This window comes from Camelus ferus, chromosome 18 (assembly GCF_009834535.1).
Source record: "Camelus ferus isolate YT-003-E chromosome 18, BCGSAC_Cfer_1.0, whole genome shotgun sequence".
In the NCBI taxonomy this organism is placed as follows: Eukaryota; Metazoa; Chordata; class Mammalia; order Artiodactyla; family Camelidae; genus Camelus; species Camelus ferus.
In genome coordinates, this window is record NC_045713.1 from 19,516,556 (window position 1) to 19,539,970 (window position 23,415).

Below are 23,415 nucleotides of genomic sequence, written 5' to 3' on the forward strand. Positions count from 1 at the left end.
AAAAACACAATGTAAAGTCCCAAACTATGATTTCACTTACGTGAGGTACTTAGAGTAGTCAAAATCATAGGCAGAAAGCAGAGTGGGGGTTGCCAGGGACTGGGGTGGGAGGAGGTACGGAGAGTTGTTATTTAATGGATATAGAGTTTCAGTTTTACAAGATGAAAGAGTAATGGAGATGGATGATGGGGGTGGCTGCACATTATGAATACATATATATATTTTTAAAGATTTTATTTTACTTATTTTTATTTGTTAATAGAGGTATTGGGGATTGAACCTAGGACCTCATGCATGCTCAGCCTATGCTCTGCTACACCCCATTATGGATATATTTAATGTTCCTGAACTGTACACTCAACAGCATGGATGTAAAGAATGTAGAACAGTTTAAAAAATTAAATACGGAGTGCACATTGGTGTATTACTGATAGTAGTTGTTTTGATGCCTAATTATTACCACTACACCCCCCTTCCTAGGACTTCAGATTGAGAATTCTTGGCTCTTTTACCCTTACTTCCTTGGCTGACTGGAAATGCCTTTCTGACTGCTCCCTAACCCTGAATAAGTTGTGGCTCAAGCTTGTGGTTTTCTATTAGAGTCCTGCTTTCTTCCCTCCTCAGGGAGGAGCATTTTTCAGAATATGCGCCACATGCATCAGGGTCCCCTGGATGCTTCTCAAAGATGCAGATTTCCAGACCTCTCCCCACAGCTACGAGTCAGTCTGTGGGCAGGACCAGTGAGCTGCATCTGTAACAAGTTCCCCAGTTGATTCTTATGCTCAGTGAAGTTTGGGACCCTCTGCACTGCTGAATTGAGGGCGAGAAACACACCCTGTCTTCCCTGTGTCCCTCGCAGACCTGCTCCCAGGATTCCTTACAGAGTAGGGACAGATAAAACTTAGCCACTCGCCAGTTGTTGTTTTTTAACCTCGACTCAGAAAGGAACGTCTGTCTCTAATGAAAGAGGCATTTCCCATTTCCAGCAGAGCTGGCTGTTAATTATTGTATTTAATGTTCATTTGTGTATAGTGAGCCCTTGGGCAACCAGTGGGCTCAGTAACTTGCTTCTTAAAGAATTGTGCTTGAAGTGAAAAATACTTTAATCTATTTTAGAAACTTCTATGTGCCTCCCGCTCCCAATGTTTTATCATGAACATTTTCAGATCTTCAGAAAGTTAAAAAAAATTATATAGGGGATATCCATATACCCATCACCTAGATTCTACAGTGAACATTTTGCTGTATTTTGTTTATCGTATGTCCATCCACCTGAAACATATACTTTCTTCCCAATTTTTTTAATGTAGTAAAAGTACACATAGCATAAAATTTTCCATCCTAATCATTTTTATTGTATATATTATATTACATTATATTATGTTCTCTGCGTTGGATATTTATATTGTTTTCAAAATTTGGGGGGACTCTAAGTGAATGAAGCTTTATATATAAATCTATATGTACATCTCAGATTATATCTTTGGGATAAAATTGAAGACCTGGTCTTAATTCTTTACTGAATGAAAAAAGTCTGATCCTCAAGACCTTTGCTGGTACCTTGTCCATTTTGTCTGTTTTAGTCCGTGAGCTGAATGTTTTTTCTTACCTGCTTCCTTGCCGACAGGTTGGTTAAAGTCACTTTGTATGGATCTCAGATAAAATTGTACAACATTGAGACTGCCGTGCCATCAGTATTGAAGCCTGATCTCATTGATGTGTAAGTATAGTTCTCCATCTGTGTGTTCTCAGAAAGACTCTGTCCTCTGGCCCCAGATAATTTTAGAGATGAAAAAGGAACTGTAGTGGCTGCCGTGAAAAGAAAAAAAACTCCTACCTCCAAACTTAGAAAGGGAGAAGTTTGTTTGATTATATCTGGGGCAGGTGTTGGTTGGAGTAAGTGGAATTCATCAGATGAGAGCTAGGAGCAGAGGGTATGTGGAGCAGGCATTTCAGGAGGAAAGAACAGCACAAACCAAGACACAGACATGCTATAGAGTCCCATGGTTAGGGAGGTGGTGAGCAGTTTCTGTGGTGAGAGTCGAGGCTGGATGGGCATTTTAGGATGAAGGTGTTTCACCTTGAATGCCATGAATCTTACCCTGTAGACCAGTGACTGAAACTGTAGGGTGCAGAAGAATTGCTTGAGGAACATATTCCCTCAGAGATTGTGGTACTAGCAGAATGGCATAAGGCTTGGGTATTTGCATATTGAATAAGAACCTCAAGTGATTTTGAAGCAGGATATCCAGGGACCACACTTTAAGAAACTTCAGAGATAGTGGGAAGCCATTAGGAAAGTGACATATAGAAGGGATAGAGGAATGGGGACTAGAGATGGGGCCATATCGCAGAGATCACACTGCCCAGAAGGCTTGCTCTAGAGCAAGAGTTGGCAAACTATGGCCTGTGCCAAATCAGCCCACTGAGCTTTTGTAAATGATGATTTATTCGGAACACAGCCATGCCCATTCATTTACATATCATCTGTGGCTGCTTTTGCACTACAGTGGCAGAGTTGAATAGTTGAGACAGAGAGTGGATGGCCTGGCAAAGCTAAAATATTTATGCTTTAGTTTCTGCAGAATAAGTCTCTGACCCCTGTTCTAGAAATAATAGAGTCTTATTTACTGTGGTGGTTAAAGGTTTTTTGTTCTTTTTAAAAAAATATTGCTTTCCTTTTTAAAATTTAGAGAAAGCTTCTTCCAAGAAAGACACTCTAATTTCCTCATAAACACAATGTCTTGCACATTTTAGAGCTCCTCCTTTCACCCTTAAGGAGCTCTATAAATTTGGTAGGTTGACTGAAATTCTTAGATTCCCAAAGACAGACTTTGATGCCTTCCTCCTTATGTTTGGTACTTTATTTAATATAAAATACAAAATAACTGCCTGGTCACTATGAATTTCAAACTCCCAATATCTATATTTTCTTACCTTAATGTAATTAGTACTTAACTATTTTCTTATTTTCTTGTCTAACTTCTTATCTTGAAAAAGTTCAAACCTATAGATTAGGGCAAAAATAAATGAATACTCATATACTCTCAAGCTAGATTCATCAGTTATAAATATTTGCTGCTTTTTTCCCCGTGCTTTCTCTCTGTATATACATGTGCACACACATATGTTTTTTTGTGAACTGTTTGAAAATAAATTGCAGACATGTCACTGCATTTTTATATCCTTCAGCATGTATCTCCTAGGAACATTCTCCTATGTAACCATAATACCATTATCAACACTCAAGACTTTCATAGATACAGTTATGTCATCTCTTATTTTAAAGAGTATATGTATATATATTCCATATTCAGGTTTTCCCAGTTGACCCAGGAATGTCATTTTTACAGATGTATCTATAGATATATATTTTGTGGATCCAAGTTATAACTAATTGTGAAACACACGGTATGTTTATCTCCTGTAATCTAGAGCCAGCTCCCCAAATTATGTGTGTTTGGGAGGGGTAAGGTGGAGAGAGAGAAAGAGAAAGTGACTTTTCGGAGATCTGGACCTTAATTTTTTTTTTTAAGAGAATCTTAAAAATCTGTATTTGTCTAGTTGTTTTTCTCTGTATTACACTGAAGTTAAACATTTTTAGCAAGAATACTACACAGGTTGATGATATGTCCTTCTTGCATCATATCGAGGCACTTGGGGTCAGTTTGCTCTGTAAATTCTAAATTTGCCCTATGTATTCTAAAATATACTCTCCACTAATGGGAACCAGAGCTCCTTGGAGAAATGCTCCAAGTCTGGTGCAGGTTGATCCTGAAGAATCGTGAGTCAGTAAAGAACGTTGGCAACATACGAAAAGGACCCAGAGGCTAGCTTGAAAGGAATTTTCCTGGTCAAACTTGACAATTTGATCCTTAAAATGAGTTACAGTATATTGAATATAAAGAATCCATGCATCCATATGATTAAAAAAAAAAAAAAGATCTGGGAGGGAAAGCTCTTTTTACAGAGGAATACTTAGCTAATAAACAGAAAAAGAAAGAGAAAATTTTCACCAGTTTGCAACCACGAAGACAAGAATGATTTACGCAGGATCCTCAACAGGTGTTTGTTGGGAACGGCATGTTTACATAGTCTCAAAGTTACCACTCCACGGATTACTTGGTAATTTTTTCAGGAAAGGGAGAAATTACCCACTTAGGTTTTTAGAAGGTCTGGTGTTTGTAAGCTCTGAGACAGCTGCTTCACTTTGTTTAAGGTTTATTATTTATTATCTTTGAATTATGAGCTTTTATATATTTTGTTAATGTCTGTGGTACTGTACAAAATTGGCAGAAACCAAACATAGTCTTCGCTACTTCGTCTCTAGCCAGATAATTTGCATGGTGTGATGGAAGCTTAAACTTGAGAGTCTCTTATCAAAGCTTATTTCTGAAGCTGTAATTCCTGGTAGTTTTCTACATCTTCACCTGTATTTATGGGTGTAAAATGTTTACTAGTTCCCAAGTCAATACATTATCACTTAAGGTCTTTGTTTTTTGGTTTTTTTTTTTTTAATATTTACCATTCTCTCAGGTGAACTCACTGTTTGTCACAGAAAGATTGAATGAGATCTGATAGGCAACTGCTTTCTGTATTCCAGGCAATGGTGGCATATTTAGATGATGAGTTTTAACTTTTAGGTTCTATTCAAGCAAGTAAATGGTTTCCATGCTTTCACGTGTGACCTAGAATAGGAAATGTGATGGATGGAATTCTTACCTCCTGTGGAAACAAGTTTAGTACTAATATATTTTGACCATAACCTTTAAAATTGCGTCTCCTCTCCTTTCGCAGGCATGCTCAGTCCCTGGCTGCTCTGCAGGCTTACTCTCACTGGTTAGCGCAGTACTGCAGCGAGGCTCACCGGCAGAACACGCAGCAGTTTGTTACGCTCATCTCCACCACCATGGATGCAGTCACACCTCTGATCAGCACCAAGGTCTTGAAACAGCGAAGGCTACACCTTTTATATAACTCTGTGTCTGTCTTTCTGTTCACATACCCACTTTATTATAAAATTCAAATATAGTATTAGGTCGAATTCTTACTGCTGTGATAGAACTGTGTGTCATTTCATGTTCCTCTTTATATATAAATGTGAACTCTAATTTTTTTCAGTTCTCTAAGTCCCACATGAATAATGCTCATTGTGAAGAAGTAAAATATTGTTCAAATGTACAGACTAAAAAAGTTATAATACTCTTTAATCCCTTCCTCCAGAACATTTTCCTTTCCAAGATGAACACTGTTGGCAGTTCACTGTATATTCTTCAGACTTTTTTCTGTGCTTACACATATAAGTAAAAATTTGCAGATAGCTGGAAATGTATCTTCTTTTGCTTAACAATATACCTCAGAGACCTTTCTATATGTAGAGCAGCTTTAGTTTTTCAAATTGTCCAGTGCTATTCTGTAGTGGGGGTGTATGATAATTTTTCTATTGATGGAAATTAAACCCTTGTATGTACATCCTTGTAGGATGGATTCCTGGAAGTGTAATTGCTGGGTCAAAGGTTATAGTCATGTAAAATTTGATAGATTTTATTAAGTTGTCCTCCAAGAAGACCACCAATTTATATTACTAAAGCATATGGAAGGATGTTTTTCTTTTCTTTTCGTAGTTTTAATCATACGTAGCATTTTGTACCACTATTAACAGAACAGTGTATTGTTTCCCATAAATTTTTGGTGTGTTTGTAATTTATAAATGAGTTATGATATCCTGAGAGGGGGTGTTTCAAACTTTATCCATTGATGGGCTTTTAAGTTGCTTCCATTTGATAAAAAGTCGTTACAAATAATTCTGAAATGTGTGTACTCGTGACTGTAGCTTTATCCTTTTAGGTAATTTTCTTAGAATAAGTGGGATTATAAGGTTAAAGGTTAGGGATATTTTATGGTTCTAGGAAATTATGGTAATTTTTTTTCCTAAATAATTCTACATGCCACTGACTCTTTGGTGTGCTGTTTTCACTAGTCTTGCCAGTGTTAGTTTTTGTCTACAAAGAGTTTTCTCTTTTGCTAATAGAATGGTACTTGAACCAAGGTTTTGATTGTCATGTTGAGGTGAAGGACGTGTAGGGTCTGATTGGGTACAGAAAGGGGGGGGTGGAGAGAGAGGAGCAAGTTTGGTTTGGTTGGAGCAAGAGGAGTGAGATGAACAATACCAAATTGTTTGAATGATGTGCCAAGGAGTTTGTCATGTGATTTAAGAGCTGATAGGGAGCCAGTGTAGATTCTTGAGCTAAAGAGTGACTGAGTTCGAAGATGCGAGTGACTAAGAGCCAGAGGAGCTGGAGATAGTAATCCTGATTTGAGGGCAGGGGTTATGGGTGTGGCAAAGAAGAGGATGCCTAGTTGCTGGGCATCATCCAAGGAAAACTTTGAGACAGAGCTTAGGTGGTATAATTTGGCATCTGAGAACCACATTTAGCTGCTTCTAATACTAGTCTCACAGGGAATGTAGTGTGAGCTGACATGCCCTCTTCCCTCTCCAGGTCCAAGACAAGCTGTTGTTATCCGCGTGCCACTTACTAGTCTCACTGGCCACCACAGTGCGACCTGTCTTTCTGATCAGCATCCCCGCAGTACAGAAACTATTCAACAGAATCACCGATGCCTCTGCCCAGCGACTTGTCGATAAGGTGAGGCCCCAGGGCTACACAGAGCCATGTGGCTCAGACTCAGGGAAGCTGAGGAAGAAGAGTCTGGCTTTTTTTTTTTTTTTTTTTTTTTTTGGCCCTCAGAGCTTACAGGCCGTGCCAGCGTAGATGGACATTGTACATGTGTGGCACTGATGCAGCCTCAGTGCTCTCTTGTTGTCACTCCCCAGCACAGTCAGTGTGCTGATTCAGACATAAAAAGTTCCTCCCAGTAGGCACCGAGGTGGTGCTGCTTTGAGAACTGGGAGTTTGGTATTATGAGCATCCTCTCTGCATTCTTTTTGGTTTAAAACAGTCTGCTTTTGTTGTTATATGTTTATTTTCTTAAGGTTGAGACACTCCAGACAAATATACTCTGCTAAAATCCTCCAGGAAGCTTAGGCTAGAAGTTTAAAAACAATAAAACGGGTGGGGTCAGAAGGGAGTTAAAGCGGTTACTCTTGAGCACCTGGGACATGAATGTATTGCTTCTAACCTGGCGCTGAGAGATTTTCTTAACAGCCCTGTTCTGAGTAGCTTCTTGGAGGGTGTCTGAAGCCAGCAGCTGAGGGACAAGTTAGATCCAGCCTCTGTGATTGCTCCCTCTGTAATGCTTCCAGCACCAGATTAGAGGGGAAGCGACAGCAGTAAGAATGATTATTGAGGCTGGCCCTGGGATGTGATGGACCCAGACTTAGTATTACTGCCTCAGTTTCTCTTTTCCCCTGGATGCCTGAATTGGACCAAAGTCCCAGGCCTGGATTGTAAGGAAGGAGCCTGAGCTCAGTGTGTGTGGTAGGTGCCCAAGGTGGTGTCAAGCACAGCTGCTCTGTGTCCACATTGCTCTTAAACCTCTGATGGATGCCTTGGGGTCTCTTCCAGGCCCAGGTGTTGGTGTGCCGTGCCCTCTCTAACATCTTGCTGCTTCCATGGCCAAACCTCCCAGAGAATGAGCAGCAGTGGCCCGTGCGCTCCATCAACCATGCCAGCCTCATCTCTGCACTCTCCCGAGATTATCGCAACCTGAAACCCAATGCTGTCGCCCCACAGAGGAAGATGCCACTGGATGACAGTAAGTGACCCCTCAGCAGGGGCAGCCTCAGGGGATAAGTAGGGCAGGCATTGTTCTTTCGTGGCAGATGGGGCTTGCCTCTGGGGCTCATGGGTGAATCATCTGTCCACAGTCACACAGCTGCTAAGCAGAAGAGTCAGACTCGGGGGTAGAAACCTGCTCATTCGTGGAATTCAGTGAACACATCAGCTGGGCCTATTTCCTGAATGCAGGAGGTCCCTTCTCTTACTTAAAATGTCAAAAATAAGAAAAATACCCATTTGAAGGCACTACTGATGGTGCCTTCCATGGATAAAAATCCTACAGTGATTATCAATCCATTTCAGATACGTGTATAAGCAGTCAAAGCAGTTCACTTCTACACACTGGGAAACAGGAATTTAAGAACTATCTTTTAAAACTGTTTTTAACCTTTCTCCAAATACAGATATTTTAGAGGCTTTGAAAGAGCTTAGTATCTTCACAAATGACACTTCAAATCTGATTATATTAAAGGAGGAAAAAAAGAATCAAGAGAGCACAATAGTTCAAGTAGAAGGCATCAGATTTTTCTGAAAAATCTTCCTAAAATAGCAAATATTACAGAAATATTTTGAAAATACAAGTCTATTTTCACAAAAAGAAAATAACAGAACATTATCAGATGATGTCATTTATAGAATTCAACAAAAATGCGTTGTAAAATGTTAGAAATACTAATAAATACTCAACATTTTTTAAAAAAACATTACTTTTATGATCAGCAATATTAACATATGCTCATTGTACAAAAATATTAGAATAGTATACAGAAGGAAAATGAAACAAATCTCACCATTTTTAGTATTTTAGAAAGTAACCCATTATTTTAACTATCTTGTTGTCCACCTTAATAATATAATAGACAATTATTTTACCAGCAAAAGCTAGTTTATTCGGGAATAGCCAGAGGAATTGCACTTTGGGATATGAGACCCATGGCAGAGGATAGGCAAATCCAAAGAATAAGAAAGGGGAACTTGCTTTTATAGGGTAAAGGGGGGGGAGTTGGGAGGAGCTGTAATAACCAGAGTTCTCTGGAGAAACCTGGGAGTTCAGAGTATGAAGGCTTCTCATTGTTTGGGCTCCTACAGTCTCTGATTGGCTGGGCTGTCTTCCGGTGGAAGAGTAGTTTTCTTCCTCCTCCTGGATAAAGTAGGCAACACCTTCCTGTTTGTAGTAGTTGACAATACACGGTGGGGGATGGGAGCTCCCCCTGCAGGCCTGTCCTGACTCTTAGCTGAGGTTCTGTTCCCCACTGTCTTCCTTTTTCTATTTGTAAATATATTTTATAGTTATATAGTTGCATAAGAATGGCTGTCTTAATGAGGACATTCTGTGTGCTAGGCTCTTGCCTTGGTGATCTTAACATCCTCGTCAAATCTCTGGCTATGCCAGCATCAGCCTTCAGAGTCTAGTATTTGATCCTTGTTCTAAGTGTTCTGCATTCAGTAATTCATCTAATTCTAACATCAGCTTTATGAGATAGGTACTGTTAAATATCCTCATTTTATCCCTGAGGAAACTGAGGTATGGGAAGATCAAGTAACCTGCTCAGGGGTTACATATAGCTATTGTGGAATCATGTTTTATAAAGTTTAATGGTGTTTTCTCACTTTATCTTACATGTACTTACATCAGGCAGCATAGGCTAGGTTATGCTATAGTAGTAGCAAACAGTCCCCAAGGCTTAGTGGCTTTTATTTCTTGCTCATACTACATATCCAGTGTGGGTCAGGGGCTTGGGGAGGTCCTGCTTACTCTAGTCACTCAAGGCTCCATTGCAGTATGCACTTACACTGGGCAAGCAATGTGGTGAACTGTGGAGTGGTTCTTAGAAGTTCTTGCCTAGAAGTGACGCTTGTCATTTCCACTCACATTTCATTGGCCAGAGTGAATGGTTATATGGCCATGGCTTGACTGCAGAGCAGGTAGGAATTGTGATGCCACCATATGCTGGAAATACTTGCTGCATAGCATTAATAGTTTCCACAGTGAGCATAATGAAAAACATGGTTAACACTTGTTGAGTGTTTACTGTGTGCCAGGCGCTGGGCTGAGAACTTTATATACATTATTTAATTTAGTCTTCCCTATAGCCCTGTGAGGTGTGTCTTACTATCCTTATTCTACAAGTAATGAAATGAAGGCCTGGAAAGTTTTTCCTATCTCAACTTTATACTTTGCAAAAATGTCCAGACCTACAGAATAGTTGAAAGATTAAGAAAATGAGCAACTGTTTATCTTTCACCAGGATTCACCAGTTGTTAATATTTCGCCACACTTGTGTTCTTCTCGACCTCACACACGCTTTTTTCTTTTTAACTGAGCCATTTAAAGGAAGTTGCTGACATCAGCACTTTATCCCTGAATACTTAATTAACCTTTATCTTTGAGAACAAGATATTCTCTTATATAACCAGAACACCATTAATGCAACCAACCAAGCTGTGGGACATTGTTATAGTAATGTCATTTGACAAGTAGACCATGTTTAAATTTTCCCCAGTTGTTATCAAAATGTGCTTTTTGCTTTTTAAAAATCCAAGATACTTTCAAGGATCATGAGTTACATTTGGTTGTCACATCTCTTTAATCTCTTTTAATGTAAAAAAAATTCCTTTTTTTTTTTTTTTTTTTTACTATTTTTTTTTTAATGACGTTGACTTTTTTTTTTTAATGACATTGACATTTTTAGCGTCCAGGCCTATTTTCTTATAAAATACCCCATAATCTTGTTCTGTCTGATCGTCTCTAGCAGTCATTGGTGATGTTCGTGGGATCACCAGCTTTAGGCAGCGGCTGCCAATCTCTCCGTCATAAAGGTTGCTGCCCCCCCACCCCTACCCCGGCCCAGGCTCAGCAGGTGTAAATTGCTCCAGATCGTAGAGGAAGTAGTAGCGTCAGGAATGGTTCTGAAAAGTTTCAGATCCCCTGCTCTTCACCACATTGCCCTTTCTTCTTGAAAGCATTGTTTTTAATGGCTTTATAACATCCTATCCTGTGGAAGTACCACAATTTACATACCCATTCTCTTATTACTACATATTAGTTTCTCAGTTTCACATATTAGTGCTTTTAGTTTTCCATTTTTCTGAATAAATCTTGGCTCTTGTTTAAGGTTTTGTTTGTTTTTTTGGTCTGTTTTTTGTTTTATTTTTTAATGGAAGTACTAGGGATTGAACCCAGGACCTCGTGCATGCCAAGCACATGCTCTACCACTGAGCTATACCCTCCACCCCCAGTTTTTGTTTGAATTTCCTTTATACATCAGAGGTCAGACTTGGGTCTCTTGACTCTGTTTTCTTTTCCCCCTGAGCTGTTTTCCCTGTGCCTCGTGTGTTCTTGGGGGAAGGGTCTGGCCAGTGCAGTTTCCTGGTTTGGTGAGTGTCCCTGTGCTGGTAGTGTTGAGAGAGCTGCTCCTTCAGGAGTAACAGGTGCCTTTCCTTCACTTTCCAACATCCCCATGACCCACCTTCAGTGGCCAGGCTTGTTGTGCCATGTTTTCTTCATGCCCAGTCCTCTGAGTGTGTGATGAGGAAACTGAGACTCAGAATAAGCAGTGTCAGGAGTCAAACCTGATTCCACCTCCCTCCAAAGCATGTAACCTGTCTGCTTGTCTCCTTCCCTGGGAGCTGCTGCTGCTGCCTGCACAGAGGCTGGTGAGCCCTGGGAGCCAGAGCCACCCAGAGAGCTGCCAGGTGGAGGCTGGCTCTCAGCCCAGCCTGGTTCCACTGCTGGAGCTCTGCCGGGGTTGAGTCGCCAGGCTCAGGCGGAGCCCCAGGGGGCTTCTTGAGGCAGCTGGTGGGAAGAGGAACCCTTTCCCACCAGAACCAAGGAATGTTGACAGCTTTCCTGTGCTGGTCTTCTTATATGCCAGGTGCTTTGCTGGAATCATTCTGAACCCTGTCTCTAATCCTCATGGCAACCCTGCAGGGGTGGGGGCTGTTGACCAACCCTGGTGTACTGACAAGAAACATGCCCCTGGTATATAGCCGTGTTGACCATGTGCAGTTCATACGCAGGCTCCTCTGATCTGGGCTCTCACTGTGTCCTCTGAGATCCTGCTTGTTTGCTAGCTCCTGCCTCTGTTTTCCCTCTGTGCTGTCTGGAGTCATCCACGAGCTCTTACATGGGGTATAGTTATATGTATTTATTGCCAATGTCATATAATATAATGCAGAATAATAATAAAAATTATATATTTTTTTAGGCCATAGGCCCAGTAGGCCAAGGATTAATCAGGTAGTTTATTCCTTACAGCAGTGGTAGATGTGCACAGCGGGTGTGGTGTGGATGGCCAGAGCCTTGCCTGGAATTGAAGGAGGGTGTTTGATCCACATGTGCCCATTCTTGCCTGTGGTAATTACCACGTGACACTTACTCTCACTGGTCTGCTCACCGTCTTACAGTCTGAAGTCTGAGACACCTCCAATGAGGGACATTTCATCTTCTCTGTGCATTTGTTTCAGGTGGATAGAGGCAGAATACAGGCAAAAACTGAGCAGGCTGGCTCACAGGCAACTGGCATCCTGGTAGGAAAGGGGGAACAAAAAAGAAAGAAATGGATATAGAAAGAGGGATACAGAGAGAGCCTTTGATAACTCAGTCAAGAGAGACTGAAAAAAAAAAGAGACTGAGTTCCTTCCCGATTTCTGTGTGATTGTCCTCTGAATACCTTTGCAGATTTCTCCCCTTCCCTGTGTTCCCTCTTAACTCTGCTTTATCCTCAGACAAGTCATAACGTGCAACTTAATCTTGGTTTGCAGCCAAAGTGATTATCCACCAGACACTTAGTGTCTTAGAAGATATCGTGGAGAATATCTCTGGGGAATCCACCAAGTCCCGACAGATCTGCTACCAGTCCCTGCAGGAATCCGTTCAGGTCTCCCTGGCCCTCTTTCCAGCTTTTATCCATCAGTCAGGTAGGAGCTGGTCGCAGGCCTCACTCCTGGGTGGTGCTGACAAGGACCAGAGTAACTGCTTAGCTCTGTAGAGCATGCCGAGTTTGTCGGCAGAGCAGGCCTTGCTGGTGAAGGCAGAGGGCTGTGACATCCTGTGACACTGGATCACTTGGGAACATAAATGGATGACAGAAATAGGAGCATTATGTAGGAGCGGACAAAGAACTTTTTCTGATGAGTTCTACTTATTTTATGGCAAGGTGGGGTTTGCTGAGATGCTTCGCCTTGCCACACTCTGTCACTGTCACTGAGAGAGGCTCTTGCTAGGTCCCTGTGCTTGTGTCGCCTGGCTCTCATGAGAGCATTTACAGTAGTCTTGTCAGTCTTATGAGAGAAATATCGGGAGCTTCTCCATTAACAAATATTCACTGATTGCCTCTTGTGAACAATCAGAGTGTGCTGCTCAGGCCAGGACATACTGTACAAGATGATCGTTCAGGTCTGGAAGTGGAGCCACATTAAATGTAGACAATATTTTCTGCAGTTAATCCATTTAATGGCCCAGGGCCATGCAGTCTGAGTGCCCCCTCGTTATCCACTTTCAGCCACTTAACCCCTGACCCAGCTGCAGGGATTATTGGTCATAGAAATGACCGAAGCCCTCAGGTGCTGACCCAATTCAGTTGTTGCATCAGTGAGCACAAAATGACCCATCTGCAGTGAGAATTCTGCATGTGTCTGGATGCTGGGCAGTGAGGGTGGCTTCAAGATGACCTTCATTTCCTATCATGAGCTATCAGGCAGAGTTCACTGTATCAGAGCTGTTTTCTTAGCATGTTCTTAATTTTCTACTTTCCATCATTGGCTCTGATGGTGTTGGGGATGTGTCTTCCAGCAGGAAGCCTTGGAGAGGATAGTGCAGATTGCAGAAGGAAGACCATCAAGCCCAGGGCTTCTGTTTATCCCTGAGTGTGTGCCTCTCATCGTTTGCTTTGTCCCTTTATTTAGATGTGACTGATGAGATGCTGAGCTTCTTCCTTACTCTATTTCGAGGCCTTAGAGTACAGATGGGCGTGCCTTTCACTGAACAGATCATACAGACTTTCCTCAATATGTTTACCAGGTAACTGCAGACCTGCTGTCCTTGGTTTTTGGACACCACTTAGAGACTTGTTGGGACCTGGCTACAAAGCATGGGACTTTTTGCTCCTTTTCTTCACTTGTCACAAGTATTGGTTTTCATGCTGGTCCCCAGAGAAACATTTCTTTGTGCTTTCTCTTGTCTGCAGAGAACAGTTGGCCGAGAGCATCCTCCACGAAGGCAGTACTGGCTGCCGGGTGGTTGAGAAGTTCCTGAAGATCCTGCAGGTGGTGGTCCAGGAACCTGGCCAGGTGTTCAAGCCCTTTCTCCCCAGCATCATCTCCCTGTGCATGGAGCAGGTGTATCCCATCATCGCAGAGGTATGAGGGGCTGGGGTGGTTCCCTGTGCTGCCTCCTGACTGCAACTGAGGAAGGAATGAAATGTTGAGGAAAATGTGTTCTAAAGCTAATTTCTTAGTTATTTTATTTTTCTTGTAAAGTAATTTTTCTTGCAAGAACAAATGCCATTAGCTTGGTACAGTTTTTTTGTTTTCGTTTTTTTTTAATATGTGTTGAGTTACTTAGAAACTAGTGTAGTGTAAGCATAGCAGGTTAATGTCACAAGTTTGGTTGGTAAGGAAAATCAGTCTCCCATGGCAAACAATTTATAACTTAAGGTGAGTATGTGGTTTTCTCCAGCAAACACTGTTTTAATAACAAATGTTAATAATAACAACAATACTTTATAATACTTTCCTATTAAGAACTTTCATGATCTCAAGGGTACAAAACAAGTTCTTGGAACCATTCAGAGCTTTCATTGTTAGAAAGCTCTTTGTCCTTCTTTGAAAACAGACACCTAGCATGACAAAATCCAAAATAAGTATAAATGTATATTTAGTTTAAGTTTTCTATAATAGGTAAATAAGTGCCAGCCTTTCTTACTGCTCAAATTCAGGGTTAGGTAAGTCTGGTTGCTTTGCCTCATTAAACACACCTGCGCCCTCTGAGGATTCCTGCCATGGAAGCTGGTGCCCTCTGGTCTTAACTTAATTTTAATCAAGGCCGAGTTAAAAAGATCTGGGCCTTATAATTTTGAATTCTGCCGAGACAGCTTGAGTAATGTGACCTGCCATGCTCTTGAGTGACGTGGAGGTTTTTGGATAAACTAGAAAATACTGCCTAGCCTGCCTCCCTCTCCTCTCGTCCTCCTGCCAGTGAAAGAGGAGACAGGCTCAGAGAGCTGCCTCCACCTGGAGGTCCTCTAATGCTGCTTTCAGTGGTTTCTTAGTGCTCTTTAGTCTCCTTTTCTGTAGCGAGCAGAGCCACTTTGAAGTCTTATTTGTCTTTATCCTTATCCTTATGTTGGCATAAGACCAACAGGTGAGCTGGGACAGCATTTTTTAATCCTGGAAAAGGAACAGCACAACCAGGATGTGACAGTTCAAACCAGCTGCTTTTGAAATAGGAAATCCATATTCCTAATTGTTCTTCCATTTAGTAGCCTTTTTTCCTAGCTTAAAAAGCTGAGTGCCTCCATCAGAAACAGGGCCCCTTGGCACCCACCCAGGCGTCCTGTGTCAGCCGGGGCCCTGTCTCTGCCGGGGTACTCCTTGTTGGAACTGCTGGCCCACAGGGGCTCAGGAGGATGAGAGCGTGGGTGGGGAGCTGACACGCTGCTTACTGTTACCAGGCCTCTCTCAGACCCCTTTGTTACCTGGGCCCAGGCTATGAGTGACTCCCTCACGTAGGAAGGGAAGGTTTGAGGGTCTGTGTGTGTCTCCACAGCGCCCCTCCCCTGATGTGAAGGCTGAGCTGTTTGAGCTCCTTTTTCGGACGCTCCATCACAACTGGAGGTATTTCTTCAAGTCCACTGTCCTGGCCAGTGTCCAGAGGGGGATTGCTGAGGAGCAGATGGAGAATGAGCCCCAGTTCAGTGCCATCATGCAGGTAACGTGGAAGAGCTGGTGAGGCTGCCATTTGATCCAAGATCAGACAGGCCCTCCTGGACACCACCTGGGTCCGTTGGCTGACTGTCTCTTTGTTTGCTCCCTGGCATACAGTCCCACTTCCTCAAACGTGGTCACTGCAACAAGTTCTGTTTTTGAAGCCTTGTGGTTTTGGGTCTGAAGCTCGTCTCTGCCTCTTAGTACCTGTGAAGTTAGTTAACTTCTTGGAGCCTTAGGTCTCTCCATCTGTCTGGTAGGGATAACACTGCCTATTTCCTGGTTTGCGGAGTTAAATGAGGGCACACACAACATTCCCGGCACAGGGAGTGCTGGGTAGATGTCCGTTCCCTTGGCCTTGCAGCAGTGTTCCCACGTGTAAGGAGACTGCCTGCCTCGGGATCCCCTGGGGCCCTGCTTAGCTGCACGCTGACTGAGTGGACTCTCCTGGGGAGGGGCCAGTCAGCTGCATTTTTTAAAAATAATTGAAGTATACTCGACCTACAACACTATGTTAGCTGATCTGCATTTTTGAAAGAGAACCCTGACTTGCCCCATGTTGGGAGAAGCACTGCCTTGTGGTTCAGTGCTCCCTTTTAGATCCTGTTACACCCTAGAGAGCGAGTTCTCTGGGGGCTGAGCACATGCTGTGGAAGACAGGGGCGGCCTCCCCCTGCCAGGGTGGCTGGCCGGTCAGCGACCGCTTTCAGGCACTCTCCTTGTTCTGCACTCAGTTGTATAACCTTATTATTCTGAGCCTCAGTTGGAGTAGAGCGTTTTTCTGTTTGTTTGGTTTTTTTTGTTTTTTTTTTTCCAGTGCGAGCTTTTCCTCACGGGGAAGCCAGAGGGATTCTACCACTCCTCCCTTCAGCTCCCCGCCAACTCGCACGCACTCCCTGTGCGGAGATTCCTCTCTGGAAGAGCAGATGTTCCACCCCTGGTCTCTGCGGTTGTTTCCCTGTACTTTCATCTCCGACGCCCCATTGCGGGCTTGGGTTTGGAGTATTCAGTGCTTGCCCCTCTCGCCCTCGTACCTCCCTCTTAAACTCTGTCCTTGTGTAAGACTTTTTTGGTAGACTGATGCCTGATCCTCTGTTCAGGACTGTAATAGCCACTCTGGGAAACAGCTTCACGTTTGGCAGTTAATTTATAAAGTTAAAACGTATAGTTACTATGTGATCTAGCGTCCCGCCTCTAAATATTTTACTGAAGGTGAATGAAAACATATATTCCCACAACCTGTACACAGATGTTTATAGTGGCTTCTTTCATAAAAATTGCTAAAAGCTGGAAGCAATCCAAATATCCATCAGCTGGTGAGTAGATAGACTGTGGCAGGTGCTACCCAGCAGTCAAAAGGAACACGTTCCCACGCACACACAGCATAGATGACTTCCGTGTGTGCTGTGCTAGGTGAAGGAAGCCAGACCTGGAGGGCTGCTTGCTACAGGATTCCATGCTGTTATATGATGCATGTTCTAGAAAAGGCACATCTAGAGGAACAGAGAATGAGCAGTGGTTGCCTGGGGCAGGGGGAGAGTACTGACGACAAAGGGAGCTTGAGGGAACTTTTGGGGAGAGGGAGACGTTCTGTGTCTTAATTGTCATGGTGGGTAGGTGACTCTGTGGTCAGAATCACACAGTGGTGAGCCTCAAAAGGGTGAATATTACTCTGTCACACTTTGATAAACCAACTTTAAAAAATAAATAAAACCATTGGGCACTCTTCACTGCAGCAGGGATTACATGATCCCCTTACATGCAGTTGAGGAGCCCAAGGACAGAATGGCAAGGGGTCACCGGCTTCTAGGGAGTGTCCTGCACACCAGTGGGTGTGCGTGTCACTGGCCCTCCCTACTCCTCCACTGTCACTTTCTGTCAGAGCAGGGCTCTTTGTGTTTTAGGGGGCAAAGGGGTATTTCTTTCTGCCCTTGAACTAGTAACTTCCACAGCCCAGAAACAGCAAAGCAGTTTAAAAATTTGCTCTCACTTAACCTCAAGGTAGAGGCAGCCAGTTGGGAAGGAGCCTTCAAGGATTTGTGGTTTATAAGACCTGGGATGCCAAGGAGAGGATGGGCAAGTGGTTGGCATTGGGTTGAGGGGAGGAGGGCAGCCTTTGGTGCCTGCCAAGATGGCTGAGGTATTTGACTAGGGGTGTTAGCCTCTTCCTTTAAAGACAGATCCTGTTTGGGTGGATGGGTAGAGTTTTATTACAGAAGGTGTAAGATGAAACCAAACAAGAAATGAGGCCCAAGGGGGAGGACTTAGGAGCTAAGACTATCCGGAGCGTTCCACAGATCTGAGGGGACAGGCCAGGAGAATGAGGCAGCAGAAGCCCTCGCCCTGCATCCAGGGAGCTGGCTGCAGAGTGTTGGTTCCTAGGGCGTAGGTAGTGCCCTAGAAGGGCTGGGTCTGAGGGTGTTTAAATGCTGCTTATAAAATGGTGGTCTTATTTCCTAGGCTTTCGGACAGTCCTTTCTGCAGCCTGATATCCACCTATTTAAACAAAATCTGTTTTACTTGGAGACTCTCAACACCAAGCAGAAGCTCTACCACAAGGTAAGTGCCCCTCCTCTTAGAAATCGGTTTCTTCATCAGAGGTGTCCCAGGCCGGGCTGAGTCCCACCCTTCTCAGGTCAGCGCTGCAGAGCATGACGGGAGCCCTCCCGGCCGTCACTCACCCTGGTCTCTGTCTGTCTGCAGAAGATCTTCCGGACCACCATGCTGTTTCAGTTTGTGAACGTGCTGCTCCAGGTCCTGGTTCACAAGTCCCACGACCTTCTGCAGGAGGAGATTGGTATCGCCATTTACAACATGGCCTCTGTGGACTTTGATGGCTTCTTTGCAGCCTTCCTCCCAGAGTTCCTGACCAGCTGTGACGGTGTGGATGCCAACCAGAAAAATGTGTTGGGGCGGAACTTCAAGATGGATCGGGTGAGGAGAGAGAGAGAGGCCAGGCTGAAGTGAAGGCAGGCGTGGGCTCTCCAGCCAGCGCCTGTTCGGTGAGGTGGGGGCAGGCTGCCTTGTGCGTGGTTGTGCCCCTGGTAGTGGTGGCTCCACTGTAGCTCGTGCGGCTCCCGGATGACTCGGTGCTGTGGCTGGCTTGAAGGGTACATGCTCTCCCCCAGCGGTGGCTTCTGCAGCACGTATGTTCTTCGTTGCAGCCACTGGTACTCAGGTCCAGCCCCAGCTGTCCATCTGATTAGTCTCAGCTTCTTTGTACTCACTATGCCCTGTTGAGCACACCTCCGACTGGGGCCCAGCTGTTGTGTCCTCATTGGTTGTGAATCAGTTACAGCCGAACTTGCAGACAGGCTGAGAAAGAAGATTGATGCTTGGAACTGCATCTCTGGGTCCCCAGGGTTGGAGGTGGGGCCCTGGACTCTTTCCAGATGCCAGGCTCTGCAGGGGCTGACCTGCTGCCGGGTCCTGGGAGGAGCCCTCACAACACACACGCTCTTGCCCCCAGCAGTCCACCCGGGGAAGATGAGGTGGGGCTGTCCCGCCCGTGCAGCCCCTTGGGTGGGAACTGGGCTGGTGAGGTCTCTAGATGCGCACAAAGCCGTCGTTACTAGTATGTCTGGGTCTAGTGGTACCCAGCTTCTCCTGTCCCAGGGTTCTGATTCCTCACCTGCCCTCCTCCTTCCTATGTCAGCTGTTAAGTCTCTGCTTCTCACCTGAGAGGCTCTTCCCGGAACTTCTCCTGTAGAATAATTTTTGTCTTTCACCACCTCACACTTGATACAGTGACATCTTCTCTTTCTCCCACATCCTCTTGGTGTTGCTGACCCTACTCCTGCACACGAGCAGCCTGTCCACGGTTCCACTTCAGTGTTCAGGGTTGCATGTTGCTCTGGCTGGAGCAAACTCTACTTACTCCTTGCAGGTCTCACCTGTTAAATGTGCCAGGAGAGTTCTTTCTCAGACTCAGCTCCTGTCTTCCTTTGACTTGGAGTCTTTCTCTCCTTGGGATCGATCTTGTTTTTTCCTGAGCTTGACGTTCACGTCAGCTACTTGGGTATTTTGTCATCTTTGTCCTGGAGGCCAAATCCTAATATTTAATGATCAGTTTCTGATTACATCAGTATCAGTCAACTTCTCCTCCTCCCTCTTCCTCCTCCTCCTTTTTTTTCAGTCAACTTCTTGATTTAAAGTGATTTCCACATCTAGGTATGCATCAGAGCTCCTGGGGTGCTTATTAAAAATGCATAAATATACTCCTGTATTCGATTCAGGGAACTCGAATTTGGCATTTGGGAGCCACTGATTAGGAAAACATCCCTTGGTTTGTTTTCTTGAGGATGAAATAAGTAAAGGAATCAGCACCTTCACTCATTCATCCCCTGTGTATCTGAAGTTGGCTGCCTCTCCGGCCTTGCGCCAGGTGTCCAGAGCTCCCTGCTCCCTGCCTTCAAGGAGTCTTGCTGGAGAGACAGGCAACAGCGCCCTCTGTGGACCACACTGAGCCAAGCACCTTGTGTGCTTTCCAACAGCTTTCTCAAGTGTCGGTCCTGTTAACCCCATTTCACAGATGAGCCCAGGCTCAGAAAGGTTAGCAGTTAGTTGGCAGTTACAGAACTTGGGACTGATAGAGCCGGGAAGCAGGCTCCAGAGCCTGCATGCACCGTCCACAAATACGGTGAGCTTACAGAGCTTGGAGCAGAGGCGCCAGCCTAGCCCACTGGGGCCAGGAAATAGGTGTCCGAATGGCCTTTTTGGAGCGGGCAGGCTTTGAGCTGAAGTTTGAAGCGGAGGAGAGGTTGGCCAGGTACCTGGAGCCCTAGGTGGAAAAGGTGCTGCAGACGTGGCTGGGCTGGCCGTGGTGGGGGGAGGCGTGTGCTGGCAGCCACACCGGTGCTCACGGGCGACACCAGGCTGGATCCCCTCCCTTCCTGTCTGTGTGACCTGCGGCAAGTCTCTTCATCTCTCCGAGCTTCCCTTTCTTTACCTTTAAAATGGTGGTACTGATGAGCCTGCATCACAAGCTGGTGTGAGGATTAAATGAGTTTGTACCTGAATTGCTTGGGACGGGGCCTGGCACGTGGTGGGCTCTCGGGGAGCATTAGCTGTTGCTCCTTCTCCCACCGTGCCTTTACTGACACATGGGGAAAGAGTGAGTAGAAGTTTCGAGTTTTGTAAAATGCAGATCTCCAGGGTGCGCTGTGGGGTAGAAGTGGCTGGGGGGTGGGGGTGATTTGGGGTGTCGTGTGGGGCTGGGCTGCAGCTGTGCCCCTGCCTTCCAGGACCTGCCCTCGTTCACCCAGAATGTGCACAGGCTGGTCAACGACCTGCGTTACTACAGACTCTGCAACGACAGCCTGCCCCCCGGCACCGTGAAGCTCTAGGCACAGCCTGCTCACCGCCCGAGGGACGCCAGCTCCCGCCACTGCGCCACCTGCACCTGCTGCCACCGGTGTCTCCCAGCCGGGCCAAAGCAGCGTGGCCTGCCCCCGCCCTCCTCCATGCCCCTCTCCTGCCACCTGCCCAGCAGAGCTGGCGCCAGGGTGTCTCAGCACTGGTTGGAGTGCCCGGGGCATTTGGAGCAGGCAGGGGTCATGCAGCCAGGTACCAGGGAGGCACCGGGAAGCCCCGTGGGGTGGTCTCTGCCGATCATGCGTGTGTCAGTCATGAGGCCGAAATGCCAAGGACAGCTGTGACGGTGCCACCTTCTCACCATTCCACCTCCCCACCCCTCCCCGGCCCAGCCGGCTCAGGAGAGGCATGATGTTGGAACTGTTTGGCACTTCTGTCAAGCCTCTCCCCCCCTTCCCCCCTCAATTGCCTTGAAGTCTCTGCTCTTTGTCGGAGATTTGCAGACTCGTGGGGTTTTTTTGTTTTTTGGGTTTTTTTGTTTTTGTTTTCTCATCATTCCATTGTGATACCAAGAAACTAAGAAGCTTAATGAAAAAATAAAATGCTTATGTTGTTGTTATATAAATGCTGGTTAGGGAGGTTTTTTCCCACTCACAGCTTCCTCCAGGGCCAGCATCCAAGTGAAGGGGACCCTCCTAGTGGGGAGCAGCGCAGTGAGGGGGAGGCCTGTGCCCTGGAAGAGCCTGCCAGGGGAGGACTGACTTGGGTGGTGTCTGGTGACGTCCCGTCCTCTTCTAGATAATGTCTTTCACCCTGAGAAGATGCAGGGTCCCGTTTCTTCTGTTCAGGGAGGGTGGGGACTTGGTCTTAACTGACAGTTGGCCTAGTGGTGGAGGTGGGTGTGGAACCAGGTGGTATCCGCCCTCCTGCTCCTCAAAACGTGGGCTCCTACTCCTCCCCCTCCCAGAGAATGGACCCCTCGATGGACCAGCGTCTCGCCTGAGGATGGCCGGGAGGTGGAGTTCTCTTGATGAAGATTATCTGAGAGTGGTGGTTGGAGAGGGGAGGGGAGATGGTGTAGCCAGCTGGGGGAGTAGGTGGGACTCAGGGTTCACTGGTTTGGCCTTGGTCAGCTGTTCATGTGTGGAAATGGACTTGTCCTCGAAGTTTCTGGGAAAATGGATCAGCAGCTCCTCCTGCTTTAGGTGTCACAGGGACTGGACAGACGGGACTGGGTAGCTTCTAATGAATACCATGCCAGGAGGTTCGCTCACCTGAAAATGAGGGTAAGGTTGTGTTCTCTGAAGGAGAGGATGGCCATTAGCTAGATCGGGGGAGGAAGAGAGTTGGGGGCCGAGGGCTTCTACTTCTGAGATCATTCTGTACAAGAATCACTGGGTGGGAATGGGGATCTGGGCTGGGTCTGAGCAACATGTGAGGTGGGGTGTGTGTGCGCACAGCCCTTGCTCCGTATCAGTCACAGCCTCCCAGCTGCAGCTAGCCTCACTAAAGAGTTCATAGAGGAGGGAATTGAAACTTCAGTCGCTCTTCTATAGAAGGGAATTAACATCCAATTATTCTCGGGCTGTAAATACCGCCTCACCTGCCTGCTAGGGAAGGCCAGGAGCACTCTCAATGCCTGAGATTATGAAAGGGCTTTTTGAGTGCCTAGAGGTGGAGTGGGTGAGGGGATGGGTTTTGTCACCTGTGAATCCTACCCTTGGACAGAACACAGGCAGGACTTGGGATGATAGGGGAAAGGCCTTGAGGACTAAGGTGGGCTGGGATGGAGGATTTTTCTCAAAGACTGATGGGCACAGCCCCAGCTGTATGGACTGTGTTGAGCTCTCAGTCCTTGGTGGTGGGCATAAAGAGGCTGGGTGACCTGCAGGAAGGGTCCCACCCCTGGGATGGAGTCAGACAGATTTCTGATTCGATTCCTCTTGACTGCAGTGCCCCATGTAGGGGCTGGCACAGAGCAGGCCTCAAAGAAGCATGGCTGGAATTGGATGAGTTCTCAGGCCCTTGGCAAATCCAGAAACAGCCCTTACATGCTGAGGACGGGGATACGGGAAGGCTAGAGATGGACCAGAGGGAGACTTTAGGTCAGTCTCAGCTGGGGACAGATAATGGCTGGGAAGTTTTTCAGCCACCTTCGTGTGCAAGGAAGCTGTCCTAGCTCCATTCTGGTCCCCATGTCCGGCTTCCTCCCTAGGTTATATCATTTGCATCCTGCAAAGAAAGGCGCGGCCAGTGGCTTTGGGAAGGAAGGGATCTGGTGAAACATTTATCTTCAATTTATCTACGATTTCCAGTATTTTCCTCCACTGCCTACCATTGGCCTCATGCAATGGAGGATTGACTTTTTTAACAGCTCTTTTTTTTCTTCGACTATAAAATGTAGAAGAATATGTGGAAAATGCAGAAAACTGGCGGG

At 45.5% G+C, this 23,415-nt stretch overlaps 1 protein-coding gene across 2 annotated transcripts in view; it reads left to right on the top strand.

Moving 5' to 3' along the window:
* Positions 1–21,603, top strand: part of XPO6 (exportin 6) — a 96,373-nt gene extending 74,770 nt beyond the window's left edge. For both annotated transcript variants that reach the window (XM_032460580.1, XM_032460581.1), the window contains exons 14-24: positions 1,628–1,720; positions 4,798–4,942; positions 6,501–6,647; positions 7,527–7,716; positions 12,504–12,659; positions 13,647–13,761; positions 13,928–14,099; positions 15,508–15,669; positions 18,126–18,224; positions 18,369–18,599; positions 20,909–21,603. In XM_032460580.1, coding sequence (XP_032316471.1) covers positions 1,628–1,720; positions 4,798–4,942; positions 6,501–6,647; positions 7,527–7,716; positions 12,504–12,659; positions 13,647–13,761; positions 13,928–14,099; positions 15,508–15,669; positions 18,126–18,224; positions 18,369–18,599; positions 20,909–21,010 — 1,612 coding nt within the window. In that variant the 3' untranslated portion in view covers positions 21,011–21,603. The remainder of the gene's footprint in view (positions 1–1,627; positions 1,721–4,797; positions 4,943–6,500; positions 6,648–7,526; positions 7,717–12,503; positions 12,660–13,646; positions 13,762–13,927; positions 14,100–15,507; positions 15,670–18,125; positions 18,225–18,368; positions 18,600–20,908) is intronic.
* The last annotated feature ends 1,812 nt before the right edge of the window (positions 21,604–23,415 follow it).